We start from the raw sequence: 20,145 nt of genomic DNA on the forward strand, positions 1-20,145 counted from the left end.
ATTCCCGATATTTCGTTATACCAAATGGGTGGCAGTCTTGTCAATCGACTGCACTAATTGTGGTCAGTGTGAGTTATTAGTGGACGTGTAGAGTTGTGGTCTAGTTTGTTGTTACTGTGTTGCTAAAATATTAGACCTCATACCAAAATTATAAAATATGTGGCGAATTCATTGTGTAATCGATTAGATCTAACATGAAAATCAGATCAGTTTCTATACTGACTCATCGTATCGTAGTAATTAACTATATGGTACTAAGCACTTAAGAAGCACACATTTTAGCTTGAGAGGGAATAACACATTTAATGTGTAAATGTGTGGGTTATACAAGAATGATCACGCCTGCAACGCTGAAACAAGTTATGTTGATTTAATGAATGCGTGTTTAGACACCCACATTTACTGACCCTCTACTAATGTTATATGTTGAAAGTGAATCTTGTGAACGATTAAATCTTCAGCTTCGAGGACCACGTGGTTAGTAATCAATAACACTACATATTTGTACTTCTCGAAATCAGAGTGAATGGGATAGTCTCAAAAATGTAGGACTTATGGATATCAGCAGCCACCACACTGCCTGCCAGTGGGTTGGTTAATTATAATGTGAAGATAATGAGGTAATAAATCGAGTGATAAAGGATGATGGTTTCGAAACTTGCATGCATCTTTATAAGTTGACGGTGTGAAAGAAAATAGAGCTGAAAGAAAGAGAAGGAAAACAAAGAAGATAATAAGAGATAAGTGGAGCAATAACTTGTATGTTGTAATGATAACAGTCGTAGATTATAAGACATGGATAGAACACACACAATCGAAGTTGGAGATGACGATCCATGAATGAGTATATGTTTGCATGCCTAATAGTGTAAGATACAAACAGCTTATTTCCTCTGTAGTCCGTTTTCGTTATATTCATAGCTCGTGAATTAGCTTACAAACCATAGACAGAACATTTGGTAATACAAACCACAGAATAGATAGAACAAGAGAGCATAAAACTCTTGGTGCCGCTTGAAAAATTTTGAACATTATTGATATCTCACGCAGTTTCACCTCATGGCAGCCATACCGCTAAACTAAATCTCCTGTAAGTAGTCAAAGGTCTCTCTGAATAAATACAAGGACGAGCAATGAAATGAGTGGTAGGACTGAGGAAAAAAACATATGAGGATAAACTTCGCTACCTGAAGTTTTTCATGCCGAGTTACCCAATAATTAGTGGTTATACGACAGTAGCAAACAGAACGCTAGAATATTCGGTATTATTGTACCATAAATAAATTGATTATCTCTACACGAGTTCTCTTTCACTACATTTTAATGTATCTCCTACACATTTTTAAAATCTCATTTATTGTATAATGGCTACCGATATCAGAAAACCGATGTCTCTGGACAAATACACTTCCTCGAACTCTAGGTACTGAAACCGGTGGTTTCAACTTGTGGACGTATTCTAAATATTTAAAGACGAAACAATTAATAGTTACACACTAAAAGATAGTCAATGGTACACAAGAATAAATGTATTTGTGCTAAGCGACAGGAAGATGACAATAAATTATAGTGAATGCATGTCTCTTTAAAGAGTGTCCTTTTCTGCAAGCACCACGAAAGAAGTTCACTCAACATGTCAATATTCTTCTGACAGCTTGGCAAAGATGGCGTGAAGAAAAACATGTCTCATTGTGTTTTAAGATGGGAAAAGTCAGGAACGCAGAGAAGTGGAGACATTCCTCAAATGTATGCAACACGGTTATGGTGTACAGTCAATTTCAGAGGCCAATATACATCCGTGGAAGTGAACAACTGACGAAGAATTATATATAGCGCATTCCGAGATATTTACTATCAAGTGACAGGAGACGTACACTTAAAGTTGAAGAATGTAGGCATAACAAATAAAATGCAGGTGTGACTGAGTGCTCTGTGGCAGAAAAGCTAAATAACACAGGATATACGCCAGGTAGTAAAATTATCAAATTTTGTTGTCATTAAATAACTGTCAAATTTATAAAGACTTTTGACGTTGAAGAACAGTATTGTCCCTAAATATGATCATCAAATTCCAGATACTGCTCCATGACATGGCGAAGTGAGACCAACCAACTCGTCTAGCTCATGAAACCTGGTTATTAAAACATTGGGTATTGGATTGGAGTTTAAAAGTTTGAAGGTCGATTGATAGTATTTGAACTACTTCGAAAGTTAGGGTCATGCAGTTAACAGTAGTTATTTCTTCGGGTATGTTGATTCAGGGAAGAGATGTAATGTTCTACTGTAGGTCTTCTGGAAGTACTAAGGAGACATCAATATCTGCATGTGCCGTTACATAAGAAACTTTGCAGGCTTTTTGTGTTTACTGCTCAGTTGCGATTTGAATTTTATTTGTCCAAACGGAAAATCAATCTTTGCGACTGCGGAGGTCCCGTTTTTATTTGGTCCTCAAAAATCAGTAAACGTTCTCATTTCTTAAATATTGTGTTTTTGTCAGGTTATTAGTGATATTAAAGCCCATGCTTTATTCCTGACAATCCACTTGAATTCCAACGCATCGCGAGAATGTTTGAAATCCATTGGAAGAATCCAGGTATTTTAGATAATTTTGAATCTTTTCAATTTTATGCTATATTTGAGTACAGGCAAGTGAGTTTCTATAAGTAGATGAAAATTATTTGAGATAGTTTTCAACTATGTTTTCTCTAATGGTGTTTCTTCAGGCTTATGTTTCTTGTTCGAACTTCACTCGAGACGTATGTGCATCATGCAAAAATGCGATCAACTGTGTGAGAATGGAAATGCATTATCCTATAATATGACAAACGTGCAACGTAGTGATCAGTTAACAGAAAATGTTCATGTATTATGAAATATAAGGAAGAAAATTGTAATGTTCATATCCGTGTTCCATTCTCGAAGAATGTAATTCCACCGTTTCGCAGTCGATATGACTTGGAATCAATCAATAATACATTGGAAACTAGTACTATCTCGCAAGCGTTGTAGAGAAAATGAAATCAATCAATATAAAATCTATATAAAGTAGATCGAGATTGTTTGTTCCAGTGAATATTCATCTTTTTTTATGTCTGCTACCGATTCACGAAGAAATGTGTTATTCAGCCTTTCACTTTTCGTTTCACTTCAGGATTTCAAAATAGTGCTTGCGTCGTGATATTCTCAGGGCTTTTCATTAAGACGTCCACGTTTCTAAGAGTGTATATATTTCAAGCTTCATGATCATTTGTGATTCAATTAAGTACTTACTCGACATGCTGTGTATGCTTTGTTCATTCATTGTAGAAATATGTTCGTCAGATTTGTTCACATAATTTGTGTGGAAGATATAATGAGATTCTATACGGTGTCGGGTTCGGAATGGACTATCTGAGAAAAATCAGTCATAATTTCCTACTCAGAGGTATCGAAAACTATGAATATCGTGAAAGATCTGGAAAGTTTGGTAAACTGCCTAAAACAGGTAAGTTTGGTTTTACTTATTTGTTCGTTTTCAGGATTCATTGTCACGATTCAAATGAGTGAAATAGTCTTTAATTCAACTGTCTAGGGTTTTGTAAGCGTTTCATATGACCCGACCGTTGCTGCTACCTTGACGTGGTGGTCGGGCTTGCCTATCGTGATGAAGCAACCGAGCTATGCTGGCTGGAACAATCGTTCCTCGAGTTCCTACCATGCCAGACAGGTCGGTTGAAGAGCGGTGAGATTAAAAGCAGCAAACCCAAGGTCCGAAGGCGAAGTCGTACTGCTGACTGTACAGAGGTGTGACAGCAGTAAGGTGTTTCCTTCAGACAACCAGCATGACAGCGATGCTGCCTTCTCACAAGGAGGGGTGGGATTAGAAAAAGTCGGCCCTAAAAATGCACACCTCGCCTTATCCCACGGATTTCCGTCTCCGGCGGTAAGGTTTTTTTTTGAAGAACGGAGCTAACACAAAAACTACCCACAAAAAGGTCGTGTGTGACCGACCTCAAGCAGTTGTCCCTTGGGCACTGCGGTCACGCTCTCAGGTCATTAAGACCACTTCTAACCCAATTTCCTTTTCAGGTACCTCTAGAAGAATCCTTCCACGGTGTGGGCAACCGGAAAGTGATAACTGCCCTCATACCTCTAACAACACTCAAGACCACTGTATTCATAATCAATCTCCTTCTTCACTTCCTACTATTCCTTCTACCTTGACTTTCAACACTAAACTTCCTGTTCCGGTTTCCTCCTCAAGTGTCACCATGGCTAACGATTCTAGTGCGCGAAAGTCTGTCCCAGGTCTACTAAAACCTCGCTCCAAACTACACATTGGAGCCTTCAACGTACGTACCCTATGCCAAATCCGTCAACAGGCCTCCTTAGCTAAAACCCTAGAATCTCGTACCATTGATGTATGCTGTGTCTCCGAAACACGCATACAGGATCCCAGTGTGGTCATTCACTTGACCTCACCTCGCCAAAATGGACAGCCAACGAAATACACCCTCCGTGTATCTGGCGATCCGTTGGCTAGTTCTCGCGGACTTGCAGGTGTAGGCATAGCACTAAGTACAAGGGCAGAACAGGCACTACTGGAATGGATCCCCGTTAACAGTCGCCTGTGTGCTGTCCGGCTAAATGGCTCCGTAAGAACTCGGAAGGATAGGGACACACGTCGTTGCCTTTTCGTCGTTTCTGCCTACGCTCCCACTGACTGCAGCCATGATGAGGTGAAAGATGACTTTTACAGAAAGCTAAGCGCTCAGACATAGTAGTCGTAGCGGGTGACTTTAATGCCCAGGTAGGCAACTTAAATCAAACAGAAAGACATTTAGGTGGGTGTTTTAGTATTCCGGCTCAACGAACCGATAATGGTGATCGTCTGTTGCAACTATGCTCAGACAATCGTTTATTTTTAGCAAGCACTAATTTTAAGCATAAGGAAAGACATCGTCTAACATGGCGACCACCTACACCAAACCAACGATGGACTCAAATAGACCATATTGTCATCAGTCATCGTTGGAGAGGCTCAATAGAAGATTGTCGCTCGTATTGGAATACTTGTTTAGACTCTGATCACGCTTTAATACGAGCGCGCATTTGTCTGCGCCTTAATGGACGCAGGAAAATTACACTAAGAAGACCCATTAGGATTGAACTGGAGGACGAGAAAGCCAAATGCGAATTCCAGAAACAACTGAGTTCACATCTAGGCAGTTCTGTAAACGAGACTGACCCAGATGCTGCTTGGAAAGACATACGAACAGCTGTGGAAACAGCAGTAACATCTATTAGTCATTTAAACCATAGGGCTCCAAAAAACCAGTGGATTTCCTCTAAGTCTATTTCACTGATGGATTCGCGTAAACTCATCCCATCAGGCTCTGAACACGACGAAGAGCGTAAAGAAATTAGATCTAGGTTAACTAAAAGTCTAAGGAACGATCGTGAGCAGTGGTGGGCAACGAAAACAAAAGAGATGGAAAAGGCAGCGGCTGTAGGCAACACCAGGCAACTATTCAGACTAATAAAAGAAACCGTAATTAACAAGTCAAGTGTAAGTGAGACAATCTCCGAAAAAGACGGAACCCTTATCTGCTCTCAACCTAAACGTTTAGAACGATGGGCGGAACACTTTAAGGAGCAGTTTAGCTGGCCTTCAGCTACTGCACAACTACCCACTATTCCCAGAAAACCTGAATGGAACATTGAGGTAGGCCCCCCGACCCTACTTGAAGTTCAAAAGGCTATAAGTAATCTGAAACGAGGAAAAGCAGCTGGTCCAGATGGATTGGCTCCAGAGGTCTTTAAATATGGTGGTCCAATTTTAGCGATTAGGTTGACTAATATTCTGGCTAAAATCTGGGAGACGGATGTAATCCCATCCGACTGGTCACAATCACTTATAGTCCCAATATATAAAAAGGGGTCAAAATCATCCTGCGATAACCATAGAGGGATTAGTCTGACTAACATAGCATCTAAAATACTAGCCTCAATAATTATCGGGCGCCTAACTAAGACTCGTGAACTGCAAACACGAGAAAATCAGGCTGGCTTCAGACCTGGTCGTGGCTGTATCGACCACATATTCACCATTCGTCAAGTTTTAGAGCACAGACACGCTTATCGGCGTCCGACAATGGTAGTTTTTCTTGACTTGAAAGCAGCATTTGACTCTGTAGACCGAGAGGTTCTGTGGCAGTGTCTGTCATTGAAAGGTGTACCTCAGAAGTACATAAACCTTTTGAAGGCTCTTTACTCGAACACTACCAGTCGAGTGAGAGCTTATGGCGAACTGTCATATGATTTTACAACCTCAAGTGGTGTCCGTCAAGGTTGTCCACTATCCCCGTTTTTGTTTAACTTCATTATAGACCTGTTGCTGGAAATAACACTCTCTTCGACTGAATCTACAGGAATTGATCTCCTACCAGGGGGACCACTAAGCGACTTAGAATACGCAGATGACATAGTCCTGTTTGGTGAAGACGCTGGCAAAATGCAGAGTCTTCTGTTGGAACTCAGTAATAATGCCAGGATGTTTGGGATGCGTTTCTCCCCATCCAAATGTAAATTGTTACTCCAGGACTGGCCTGCGTCAACACCCGAACTAAGGATAGGGAGTGAAGTAGTCGAACGCGTCGACAACTTCACTTATCTTGGAAGTCTGATCAGCCCTAATGGGTTGGTGTCTGACGAAATCTCTGCACGGATTCAAAAAGCTCGTTTGGCTTTTGCCAACTTACGTCACCTATGGCGTAGACGAGATATCCGTCTATCAATTAAGGGACGAGTATACTGCGCATCAGTTCGTTCTGTTCTACTTTACGGCTGTGAAACATGGCCATTAAGAGTAAAAGATACTCGTAGGTTACTAGTATTTGACCACAGATGCCTTAGAAATATTGCTCGCATCTGCTGGGATCACCGGGTAAGTAATAGTGAGGTTAGGCGCAGGGTATTAGGGAACGATGGTAAATCAGTTGATGAGGTGATGAATCTTCATCGACTGAGATGGTTGGGCCATGTGTTACGTATGCCTGAACACCGATTATCACGACGCGCTATGATGACTAGTATTGGGGACGGTTGGAAGAGAGTTAGGGGCGGCCAAACCAAAACATGGCATCAGTGCTTGAAGTCACTAACTTCTAGTCTGAGCCATGTTGGCAGATGCAGACTACCTGGTTGGGGTCCGCGTGACTATCGTAACCAATGGTTGGAGACTCTGTGTGACATGGCTCAGAATCGATCACAATGGCGTAGGTGTATACACTCTTTATCTTCCCTTAAACCTTGAGACTAAAATTGCTTCATATCTCTCTTCCTTCCTGTACTATATCCCTATATACAACCTATAATTTATATACTACTACCAACACTAAATTAACTACTATTAATCCGGTGTTGATCTTGTTGTGCTAACGAGGTATGGCAACTTGGACCGATGCATATATGTGCCTGGTCCTACGTTGTAGCTGACTGACTGACTGACGTAAACTCATCCCATCAGGCTCTGAACATGACGAAGAGCGTAAACAAATCAGACCTAGGTTAACTAAAAGTCTAAGGAACGATCGTGAGCAGTGGTGGGCAACGAAAACAAAAGAGATGGAAAAGGCAGCGGCTGTAGGCAACACCAGGCAACTATTCAGACTAATAAAAGAAACCGTAATTAACAAGTCAAGTGTAAGTGAGACAATCTCCGAAAAAGACGGAACCCTTATCTGCTCTCAACCTAAACGTTTAGAACGATGGGCGGAACACTTTAAGGAACAGTTTAGCTGGCCTTCAGCTACTGCACAACTACCCACTATTCCCAGACAGTCTGAATGGAACATTGAGGTAGGCCCCCCGACCCTACTTGAAGTTCAAAAGGCTATAAGTAATCTGAAACGAGGAAAAGCAGCTGGTCCAGATGGATTGGCTCCAGAGGTCTTTAAATATGGTGGTCCAATTTTAGCGATTAGGTTGACTAATATTCTGGCTAAAATCTGGGAGACGGATGTAATCCCATCCGACTGGTCACAATCACTTATAGTCCCAATATATAAAAAGGGGTCAAAATCATCCTGCGATAACCATAGAGGGATTAGTCTGACTAACATAGCATCTAAAATACTAGCCTCAATAATTATCGGGCGCCTAACTAAGACTCGTGAACTGCAAACACGAGAAAATCAGGCTGGCTTCAGACCTGGTCGTGGCTGTATCGACCACATATTCACCATTCGTCAAGTTTTAGAGCACAGACACGCTTATCGGCGTCCGACAATGGTAGTTTTTCTTGACTTGAAAGCAGCATTTGACTCTGTAGACCGAGAGGTTCTGTGGCAGTGTCTGTCATTGAAAGGTGTACCTGAGAAGTACATAAACCTTTTGAAGGCTCTTTACTCGAACACTACCAGTCGAGTGAGAGCTTATGGCGAACTGTCATATGATTTTACAACCTCAAGTGGTGTCCGTCAAGGCTGTCCACTATCCCCATTTTTGTTTAACTTCATTATAGACCTGTTGCTGGAAATAACACTCTCTTCGACTGAATCTACAGGAATTGATCTCCTACCAGGGGGACCACTAAGCGACTTAGAATACGCAGATGACATAGTCCTGTTTGGTGAAGACGCTGGCAAAATGCAGAGTCTTCTGTTGGAACTCAGTAATAATGCCAGGATGTTTGGGATGCGTTTCTCCCCATCCAAATGTAAATTGTTACTCCAGGACTGGCCTGCGTCAACACCTGAACTAAGGATAGGGAGTGAAGTAGTCGAACGCGTGGACAACTTCACTGACTATTGGATGTGATTGGTACTTTTGTAATGTAATCACGTGATCTAAGTAGATTGATGTTTTGAAACATACTGTTCATTAACCGGATACTTCTAACTTTCACTCAGGAACACTTGTTTTATTAATGTTGTAGGTGGCGATATATTTGTCCATGCAAAGTGTAATGATCATGGCATGTTGTTTGATTTGGCAGATTCCATCATTCAGAATATGCCGCCTGGATGTATGGATAAATTTGAAGATATTTACGGTTGGATATATCATGATAGGCGTGATTTGAGTGAATTTGTTGATGGTATGTAATTCAGTATATTGTACTTTCATGTTGGTTATTGAATTGTGTAGATTACAATGTTCTGCTATTTAGTCCACTTTTCGGGTCATTAAGAGCACTCAAGAAGTACTTCTCTCTTGCAAATGAGTTTTGTTCGAAAGATGCGCAGTCGGATAGCCATAAATTTATCACAACTGCTTAGTGATTTCCAGTATCTTTCTCACAAATAAAAACATATTTGATTGGAAATACTTCGAAAATCAGTTGAGGTGATCTCCTTTTGTAATAAGCTTTTATGTTTCTTTCGGTTGATCGCGACTAAAAATATCAAAGTTGCCTATCTTGTTGAGATTGGTTGTTTGGTGTAAAATCAATGCATATTTAATGAAAAACTAGTAATATACCTATCAAGTTCATATCAGTTGTTTCTTGATTTCCATGGTGTGCTGTTAAAATCATTCATTGTCAAAACTTACGAGAAAAACGTTTTGGTTTGCATGAGTATTGAGTTTGATTATGAATGATTGGTGCTAGGTTTATGTAAAGTGTCATTAAGTTAGTGGGATATTTGCTAACTAGCTTTCATCTACTCGTATGTTGAAAAAGATTAGACCACGATGACCACTTATGTGATCAAGATACATTACTGGTGAAAATTTTGAGGTCAACGTCTCACATCATACGTATAATGAAAACTAGTTTCTATGCAATATAAGCTTAACATTTCAATATGTATCCTATTTTGTAATAAGGCACGGAGAACCCTAAGCGTATGGATGATCGAGCTGAGGTGGCAATCAACAAACGAACAGGTGGAAGTTACGCTGTTGTTCAGAAATGGGTTCACAATATGAGTTTGCTCTATAAGGCAGCTGGTAAGAGATGTTGTTTTGAATGAATAGTAAGCATCTATGGTTGATCAATTGAAATTTCTGTTTTCAGTTTAAGTTGAATGAACTATTCTATATTACTGAGAAACTCTTCAGACCGTATTTATTCTACTTTATAGCTAAAGTGCTTGGATTAACTATTGTCATTCTATATTAAGTTGATTTTCCTGATGAATAAGGTAGTTTAGATCCCCACAGAAAGCATCAGGGGACTTTGGATTCCAGATATATCTTAATGAAAACGTCAACTGGGATAACTAATCGTGAATTATCATCGATAGCTTTGTGATAAAAACAATGTAAATAAAATAGTTGTCACTCAATAAATAACTACTTCATCTTATTGGTCATAAAACCTGTGTTAGATGAAATGGAGTAGTAATGAAATGTGTAGTTTTAAACAAACACTTCCTCTCTTAATCAACTTCTGCAAATAATGCTTACTGTTCATCCATATGTGATTATGGCATTCTATGCATGATCCTTTATCGCCGGTTGATTATCTGATTTGGCAGTCATATGTGTATACACATCTATTCCAAATGTAATTATGGATCAGTGTTTATCTCATACTGATGTGTTCCGATTTCTGATGACAATTTTAGTTAGTTAGTTGCAACATGACTATTCAATCAGTTGCTGATATCCTAAAAAGACAGTGTATAACGCAACGCTCAAACGGGATGAATAACGACATGTTTTGTAAGGTTCAATGAGCCCAACCAGGTTGATCAAGATTCATTGCAACAAACTAACCTTCCGAGTTCACTTTGTTGTTTGTTGTTGTGTCGTTTATAAATGTAGCTTCTTGATTGTGTATACTGTAGATGGTACTCAAGCAAGAATCATAATAACCCTGTAAAATAATGTGAAACTGTGATTCACCAACTTTTCTAAGTGAGAAGAATGGTGAATATATCACCTTATGTGGGTGTAAGAAGAAGAAATTTCAGAGTGTATTCAATACTTTGTTTCTATTTCTCTTTAAATTCGATTAAACGAGAGATGATTGAATATAATCATTACAGATGTCTTGAGAGTCTATTTTTGCATATTTTGTTTTATAGATGGGGAAAAAGAACGATGGATTGGTCGAACTATAAAAGATAGCTATGAGTTGATAAGAAAACCGGATACATCACATGTTGCCAGAATGGTTGGATGTAAGCAATACTTCTAACATGTTTACATTAAGCTTGTATGTGAATATTCATTGGAGTGTTTCATTACGCAAATGCTTTTGTTGTAAAGTCAATACATACTTATAGTTAAACCCCAGATTGCTATTGAGAGATGTCTCATCCACATCTGAATTTCTTTAGAATTTCGTATTCACTAATCTGTCAAGGAGGGAGTACATTGAGTATCAGTTAACTTCTGCATTTCCCAGTGCTTTTCATTCAGCCGTCCACATATCTGAGACCAATTCGTTGACATATATCCCACATATATTATAATCTTAGTAATGTAACATTCTGGAATAAAGAATGTGGAAATTCGTTTTCTTTCGATCAGTCTGTATGAATTAACACTGAATTCCTACTGATCTTACTCAATGTTAGGATTAGTCAGCATTCTCTTCCACAATTGAATGTGATATATGTTGATAATTTTCACCGGTTTATGAATGATTTTCTTATTGAGCCTATTTTTAAGAAACCTACGTTTCATCCAATTCATTTGTATTCTTACATTAAAGATATAGTATGTTATTATATGGCATTCACATTCCATGTATTGAATAGAGTACAATTTGTTCTGACGTTCTATTATAATTGTTAATAACTGTTGTTTTCATCTCATTCTGGCAGCTGCGGAGTTTAAAGCTAAAAAGAAGTATAGAATTGTTCGACAAGCTCAACCATATGGAACTCTATCTGGAGGTGCTGGTCTATTATTCATAGCATACGCTGCAGATATAGACAATTTCAATTTCATGCTAGATCGAATGACTGGTCACAGTGGTGACAAGAAAAATGATAATATAATGGTATTCAGTCGATGTGTTACAGGAAATTATTGGTATTTTCCTGGTTTGCTTGAGTTTAACCTTTTAGTCCGTAATCTACCAAGAGGAATTCGATTGTAATTAAGTGGAATACTGATACAGCTATGTACATCATTTATCTTTCTAGTTCACTTCAAATGCTTTTCACCAAATATAATTTTATTATTCAGTTATTGTGTTGTTTACTTCAGCTGTACCACGTAGATAAGAGGAGGTGAGAGTGGTATCTAGAGATAACCTTACTTGTCTTGTTAAGGATTCTGGTGGTTGGAGTTGGTGTCGAATGTTCAAGTTCCGAGATCTCTGTGTCACTGTTCGAAGTGCTAGCTTGATTTGCTTAGTGGGTTATAATCGCTCTATTTGTGATCATTTGTTTCATTGCAATAGAAAATTGTGAATGTAAACAAATCAATGAACTCCTCCTGAGTAGCATCGTTTTCATCACCTTTATGTTTGACGTTTGAATTACATGTGGTTTGAGGAATACAGCTACAACTGAATGTCTGTACTGACGCATATGTTAGGAGACTTTGCAAAGAGTATGGTTAATGCACCCATGACTGCGTTTTAAAGCAGTTTGATATCCTCTAGTTTGCTGTTGTAGGGTGACAAGTAGAAAGTAAACGATTATTGAAGTAAGGATTTTAGAAATATTTGTCGATCAAGCGTCATTCGTTTTTGCTCTCGAGATAAGGGTCTGTTTCTTTTCGCTATAAATTGTTCGATGCTCGAATTCTGACAATAATGGTTGCACTGGCGTTCTGTGTGATTACAGCGACATTTCTCACTTCTTGAAGACAAATCCTGGATGCATAGTCCTAATGTATATTATGTTGTGTTTTTGACCAAGATCGCTAATTGAGAATCCTGTATTCACAGGTTGGTTGGTGTTAGTTGAATATGTAAAATCGCTGTACAGATACATACTATTCAGATTTGCCAAGTTTCCATACCCCAACGACATGAAGTTCTCATTTATCTGTTGTCCGTGCGGTTGTCCTCAACGCAAATGTACCTAACGTTTACATTCGTCTGAAGGAGGCTATTCTTAGACATTTCCTCCCTTCAAGGGAAGAACGTTTGAGGAATTTATTAGCTGGTCATCTCATGGCTGATGCTAAACCGAAGCATCACCTCACGCGCCTGAAATCTCTTCCAGGATCTACGACTGCAAATGCCGAAGTCCTTAAGGAATTATAGCTCAAATCTCGACCAGCAATTATACAATCAAATATTACGGCTCTGCTTGGGGGTACACCATTCACCCATGTGGTCCTTATAGCAGATAAGATGTTGCCAAGGACTAGCAACCAAGACAACTATATAGTTGCCTCGACATCACGTTCGAACATCGATCTCGACGCCAGTCGACTTACGGCTCAAGGTTAATAGGGATAAATTTATCCACAGCCGTCTCTTTTTTCGAGACCGATTCAATATACCAGAACTCTTCGTTCCCCGAGCCAGGTCACGCCTCCGTAAAGCCGTAACAACTCGCCCTAAGCAGGCATCTTCCAAGCTACACCAGAAGGCGGCTCCGGAAGAGAGTTCTGGTTCCACCATACTTTCGGGTCCGGTGCCAGCCATTGTCGAGCCCCTTGCTCCTACAAGACGGGAAACTCCTGAGCCGGCGAGTAAATCCAGCCGTACTGGCCGGCCCTTCACCTCAGATTTGTCGTTTATTTTACGTGCACGATTATCGCACCAACGCTAGGTACTTAGTGGATACAGGTGCAAGCACTAAACGTAGCTACTCGGTTTGATAGCTACCCCATCCCCCACAAACCATGACATCACGGCGTCACTCAAGGGCATGACTAATTTTTCTAGGATCGATCTGGTACGAGTATATCATGAAATCCCAGTCGCTCTTGAAGACATCGAGAAGACCTCTATTACGACTCCTTTCGGTCTGTTTGAGTTCTTACGAATGCAATTTGGATTACGGAGTGCTGCCCAAACTTCCCAAAGTTTTATCGATAGCATAGTACGAGACTTAGATTTTGTTGATGTCTATATTAGTGGTCTGCTAATCGCATCATCAAACGTAGATGAACATTATCAGCACCTAACACTATTATTCCAGCGCCTTTCGGATAATAATCAACTCGGACAAATGTGAACTTGGCAAACCGGAAATAAAATTATTAGGTCACGTTATTAAGCAAGAGGGTATTCTACCTTGTGAGGATAAAGTACGTGAAATAATGGAGTACACTGTACCGTCCACACTCAAGGAACTGAAGGCGTTTCTCGGTTTAGTAAACTTGTACTGACGTCTCATCCTACACGTGATAGAACGGTTGCGACCATTAACCGACTTACTTCGCAGTAACCCATGCAAATTAGGGTTGAACGATGACGCGCGTACTGCATTTTGAGAGGTCAAAACGTCTCTAGCTCAAACCAAACTTCTAGCCCATACTGTCCCATCCGCCACGTTTGGTATAGCGGCTGATGCATCGGATTTCGCCATAGGAGCCTCCATGCAACAGAACATCTCCGGAAGTTGGCAACCTCTCTAGTTTTTCTCACGACGCGTCACTCCCACGGAGACGAGATATAGCGCTTTCGGTCGAGAACTCCTAGCAGCCTACTGTGCCATCAAACATTTCCGTCGCACAGTAGAAGGTCGCGGTTTCATCTTATTCACCGATCATAAGCCTTTAATGTATGCTCTGCATACAAAGTTCGACCGCTACTCACCACTATATCTCTCAATTCACGACAGACCTTCTTCACATCAAAGATGAGTCGAACTACATTGCCGATGCTCTATCACGTATCTAGGTTAATGCAGTTACTTTACCGGTGCTCAATCTCCCTGCTATGGCTAGCGCCCAAGCAAGTGATTTTTCATGTACAGAAGCCCAACATTCTACATCCCTTCAGAGCCAGGAAGTACCCCAGGTACTTGCTCAGGTAATATCCTATGTGATACTTCTACTGATCTTCCCCGACCCATCGTACCCTCTGCTTACCGTCACCTCGTCTTCAATGCGCTTCATGGTCCATCTCATCCAGGTATCACAGCCACACTACGCCTCATCGCTGCACGATACATCTGGCTGTCCATCAATAAAGATGTCCATATGTGGGTAAAGCAATGCTTACAATGTCGACGATCGAAAGTGCACAGGCACGTAGCTGCCCCTATCGGCACTTCCGCTACGCCTGATGCTCGCTTCGATCACGTTCATATAGACATTGTAGGACCATTGCCATTATCGCACGGGTATGATCACACACTCACGTGCATCGATCGCTTCACAAGATAGTACGAAGCTATTCTTATCACGTCTATTACGGCGGAGACAGTTGCTCACCGCTACGTTGTCCCTCAACTGTCACGACTGACCTAGGACAACAACTCGAGTCCAAATTATTCTCCTCGCTGATCCGGTTGCTTGGTACGGGACACATACGCACTACCGCCTACCACCCAGCATCAAATGGTTTAGTTGAAAGGTTTCATCACCAACCTACAAGTGCTCTTCGAGCACACGAAAGCAACAATTGGTATGAAAAATTAATGCTCGTCCTCTTAGGTATCAGGACGAGCTCAAAGGCAAATATTCAATGTTCCGTCGCTGAACTTGTATACGGCATGACATTGAGTCTGTCTAGGAAATTTTTCATACCACAGAGAAGTAACAATTTTGGTAAGTCAGACTACGTCCAATGGTTGTCTGAATTTATGCAAACACTGCCTCCAGTATCAAATCGTATACAACATCGACAGGTCGTTCTAACTCGAGAGTTATCTAGCTGTTCACATGTTTTCATACGAATAGGTTGGGTACGCAAATCTTTGCAACAGCCTTATGAAGGACCTTTTCATGTGATTTCCCGTCACGAAAAGACCTTCAAGGTTGACCGACATGGCCGCGTTGAGATAATCACCATTGATCGTCTCAAGCCAGAACACGTCGATGACAGTACCTTACCCGATAAGCTGAGACTAGATGCTAGACTCATCAAATCTTCTAGCGGGATCTATAAATTTACTTCGGATCCCACGCTAGATACTCCTGAGTCTCATTCTCCCGTCCCAGTCAACAGCACGTGTCATCTTCACCGTCTACGGACGAGACTTCAGTCTCACGCCCAGATCAGCAGATCACGCCGCCCTTGACCTCGGATGAGATTTTAGTCTCACGAGGTAGGAACGAGACTGCTGTCTCACGTTCAGGTCACCGAGTACGCTTTCACGACTAACCTCTCAACCAACAACGGATACGGTATAGGACTCTTTCCCCATACTACATGCATGCTACACTTTTCTCCTTTTCTTTGATTTTTTTATCCTACGTCCACGCCTTCGATCATCGCCCCGTCTGTAAAGTCAACCTTCGCGAGAGCTGGCCTGATCATCCACGCTCTTGTCAATGCACTCAGTCGACGTTTTATGGTTCATCCTGTACAGCACATATAACAGTGATGTCACAACCTTATATAGACCAATTGAGATTTTCGCATTCACTTTTTGTTGAATCGGCGCGATTCTCGATATTTCGTTATACCCAATGGGTGTCAGTCTGATCAGTCTACAGCACCAATTCTAGTAATGTGAGAGTTATTAGTGGATGTGTAGAGTTGTGGTCTAGTTTGTTGTTAGTGCTACTAAAATATTAGACCTCATACCAAAATTATAGAACATGTAATGACGTCATTGTGTAATCGATAAGATCTAACGTGAAAGTCAGATCAGTTTCTATACTGACTCATCGTATCGTAACAATTAACTATATGGTACTAAGCACTTATGTAGTACACATTTTGGCTTGACAGGGAATAACATATTTAATGTGGAAATGTATGAGTCACACAAGAATGAACAAGCCTGCAACGCTGAATATAAATATATGATACAAGATTTTTACTGATGTACTAAAGAAGTCGTTTAATGAAGTTATTAATGCTGAATGTAGCAGTATTTATAATATGCGCATGAGTAAGTATGTGTATATAAATCTGATATACGAAAAAATGAAGCTATGGTCGTTGATAAAACTTGACAATCAAGTAGATATTATAAAAAAGCGTGCATACGTAGACTTAGAATATTGATTTCTGGACTCAGTTGCTCAGTCGACCCTAGAAGGTACTGTGTTCGAGCAAGAGTGTAAAAATCAAAAATCTATCAGCTATATAAAACAAAAGTAATACTGTCATGACAAAGACAATTTGTATCAGTTTCGTAAATTAATCGACAAACGATGTTACAACTTTTGAATATTTGAAAAGTCTTGTTTAAATGAAAGTTTATGTGGTTGTAATTACCTTCAAAAGTCATTATGAGTCCGTCGAAACATTAAATTTCTATAATTTCTATCCCGAACGGGATTCAGTTATCATTTTTCTATACTTGAACAAATGACCATTTTTGTGTCAGCACTTATCACCTTCTTCCTTTCCATCCACACGAAGAAATGCATAGGAAGACAATGAGTGTAGCGGTAGCCTCTGCATCAGTAGACCTCAGCATATTCAACGGAAAAAGCATGATCGTTATATATAACATGGAGAACGCCGACCCGATCTAACATGACGGAAAAACTCTGGAAGATTTGTAATCTTTCACGTACCTGGTAAGCATTATTGGTGAACAAGGAAGATATGGTTCAGACGTAAAGGTGAGGATTGACAAGGCAAAGACAGCATTCCTGCAATTGAAGAACACATACAACTCAAACAACTGTCAGCCAATATCAAAATCACAATCTCAATATCAATGTGAAGTTAGTCCTACTGTGCGGAGCTGAGACTTAGAGAACTACCACAACCTTCATCAAACAGTTGTCTACTCAACATACTCAATGTCTGCTGACCGGATACCATCATTAACAGTTTATTGTGCAAGAGAACAAACCAACTTACATCTGAGGAAATCATTATACCTCATCACGAAGCGAGCGCTAACTTAAAATACTGAAGGGAAACAGAGAGGTGAAAGACTAATTAACATACTGCGTTGAGAAATGGAAACAGTTGGAAAGGATTGTCCACGACGGAGTAGGATGAGGAATGCTGATGGGCTACCCATGCGTAAGTAAGTAAACTTAACCCTTTCATACACTAAATAGTACATTGCTATAATAATTTACGACTCTACTGAGTGATTCGGATCACAACTTTGATGACAGGTAGTTATTTCACTCGTCACTTTTACTTTTATGATAACAATCCAATGTTTAGAAGCCTAATACTTAACGTGATTATTTAAGTAATTTTGCAGCTTTGAAATATAGGTGATATTGAAATTTCGAGGCAATGCGCACAGTATGCACATATGCCAATTAGAAACTGACCAGTTACAGTCGTAACACATCGATGGGAAGATTCAAACAAACAATACTAAATGAATTTATATACTTATCAAGTTCTTATCAGTGGTCTCTTGACTTTCATGATATGCCGTCAAAAATATTCATTGTCAAAACGTTTCGGTTTTCATGAATATTCAGTTTGATTATGAATGATTGATGCTACGTTTCTGTAAAGTGCCATTAGGCTAGTGGAACATTTGCTAACTAGCTTTTATCCACTCACATGTTGAAATCATTTAGGTCACAAAGACCACTTCTGAGGTCAACGTCTCACATGATACATATAATGAAAATTATTTTCGCTATAATATAATCTGGAAGCATAAACCTATTGCAGTAGATCGTTTGGGTATACTCAAGGATCGATAGCAACTTAAGTACGTAGCGTTTCTTAGTTAACCAGGCAGTAATTGATATACTACGGAAGCACTTAGATTAGCGTGAGTGTGGAGGGCTGGTAAAGAGAAGAAGAAAAGGAAAGGTTAGTCAGCAACTTAGCGAGTTCACACAACGCAATGACATTTATTAAGGACAGTGATAGACAACAGCCATCAATAACACAATTCTCAGATTAAGACTATCTTGGGATCGAAATTAGGAAAAGATATTTCAACCCCTTATATTTTGAAATTCTATTTATTTGTAATACCCCTCATGAAATATCTTTTTAATGTATTGACAAAAGGAAAATATCGGTCTTTCAAACAGGACAGATGAGTTCAATCTAAACTGCCGTCGACAGTGTTTTTTACGCTGTTCAATTAAATGGGAAATCAGTAGATGAGAATCAATTCACTTAGTATTGTTTGTTTGAATCTTCCCATCGATGTGTTAGGACTGCAACTGGTCAGTCTCTAATTGGCATATGTGCATACTGTGCGTATTGCCTCGATATAGCCTTGATTCACAAGCCGAGTGGATGACGCGATGGCGTTTGAAGCGAGGGTACTGGGTTGAAGTCCCAGAGTGAACATCAACTCTGAGATGCAGGTACATCCAGCTGACGAGTCCCAAATAGGACGAAACGCGTGTCCTGGATTCCACTGCTAGCCAATATCCATCTTTGCTTATCATAGTAGATGAGAATGTTTAGAGTTCATAATGTTTCCTCATTGCCATCTTTCCATTTGCTTTCAATGATACCAACTCTTATGAAACAAACAAAGAATTATACCGAGGACTTTCAGACCTCTTTCATATAACTATTCACTCAGAAAAACAAGAGCAAATATGAGCCGACGACCTAGAATGCTCACACACAATATAAATAAATTTATTAGGGAAAGCAATAAACAACAGTAACACAAGCCTCAGATTAAGGCAATCTTGGAATGGAATTTTGGAGCAGATATGCCAATCCTCACATTTTCTAATCCCATTTATTTCTTATTTTCCTCGTGGAATATCTTTTTTTGCTAATTGATATACTTACATACTTACGCCTGTTACTTCCAATGGAACATAGGCCACCGACCAGCATTCTCCAACCCACTCTGTCCTGGGCCTTCCTTTCTAGTTCTATCCAATTTTTGTTCCTTCTTCTCATGTCTATCTCCATTTCTCGGCGTAATGTGTTCTTTGGTCTTCCACTTCTCCTTTGGCCTTGAGGATTCCATGTGAGGGCTTGCCCTGTGACGCAATTGGGTGATTTCCTCAATCTGTGTCCAATCCACTTCCAGCGCTTCTTCCTCTGCTGGAATCTGGTTTGTTGTCTCCCACAGTAGCTTGTTGCTAATAGTGTCTGGACAACGGATCCAAAATATTTTTAGCAGACAACTATTAGTAAACACTTGCATCTTCTGGATGATGGCTTTCATAGTTTTCCACGTCTCCGTCCCATACAGTAGAACTATCTTGACA

The 20,145-nt window shown here is 40.0% G+C and overlaps 1 protein-coding gene across 1 annotated transcript; it reads left to right on the forward strand.

The window, feature by feature from the left end:
* Nucleotides 1–2,219: 2,219 nt before the first annotated feature.
* On the forward strand, nt 2,220–12,037 carry Smp_160550 (Dyp-type peroxidase, putative; the record flags this gene model as incomplete). The annotated part of the gene is made up of 8 exons (XM_018798820.1): nt 2,220–2,247; nt 2,288–2,458; nt 2,498–2,593; nt 3,307–3,484; nt 8,918–9,079; nt 9,811–9,933; nt 11,016–11,111; nt 11,760–12,037. Exons 2-8 carry the CDS (start codon nt 2,324–2,326, stop codon nt 12,035–12,037), a joined length of 1,068 nt encoding a protein of 355 aa, XP_018646659.1. The 5' UTR covers nt 2,220–2,247; nt 2,288–2,323.
* Between the last annotated feature and the right edge of the window lie 8,108 nt (nt 12,038–20,145).

Source organism: Schistosoma mansoni, assembly GCF_000237925.1.
Source record: "Schistosoma mansoni, WGS project CABG00000000 data, supercontig 0150, strain Puerto Rico, whole genome shotgun sequence".
NCBI lineage: Eukaryota > Metazoa > Platyhelminthes > Trematoda > Strigeidida > Schistosomatidae > Schistosoma > Schistosoma mansoni.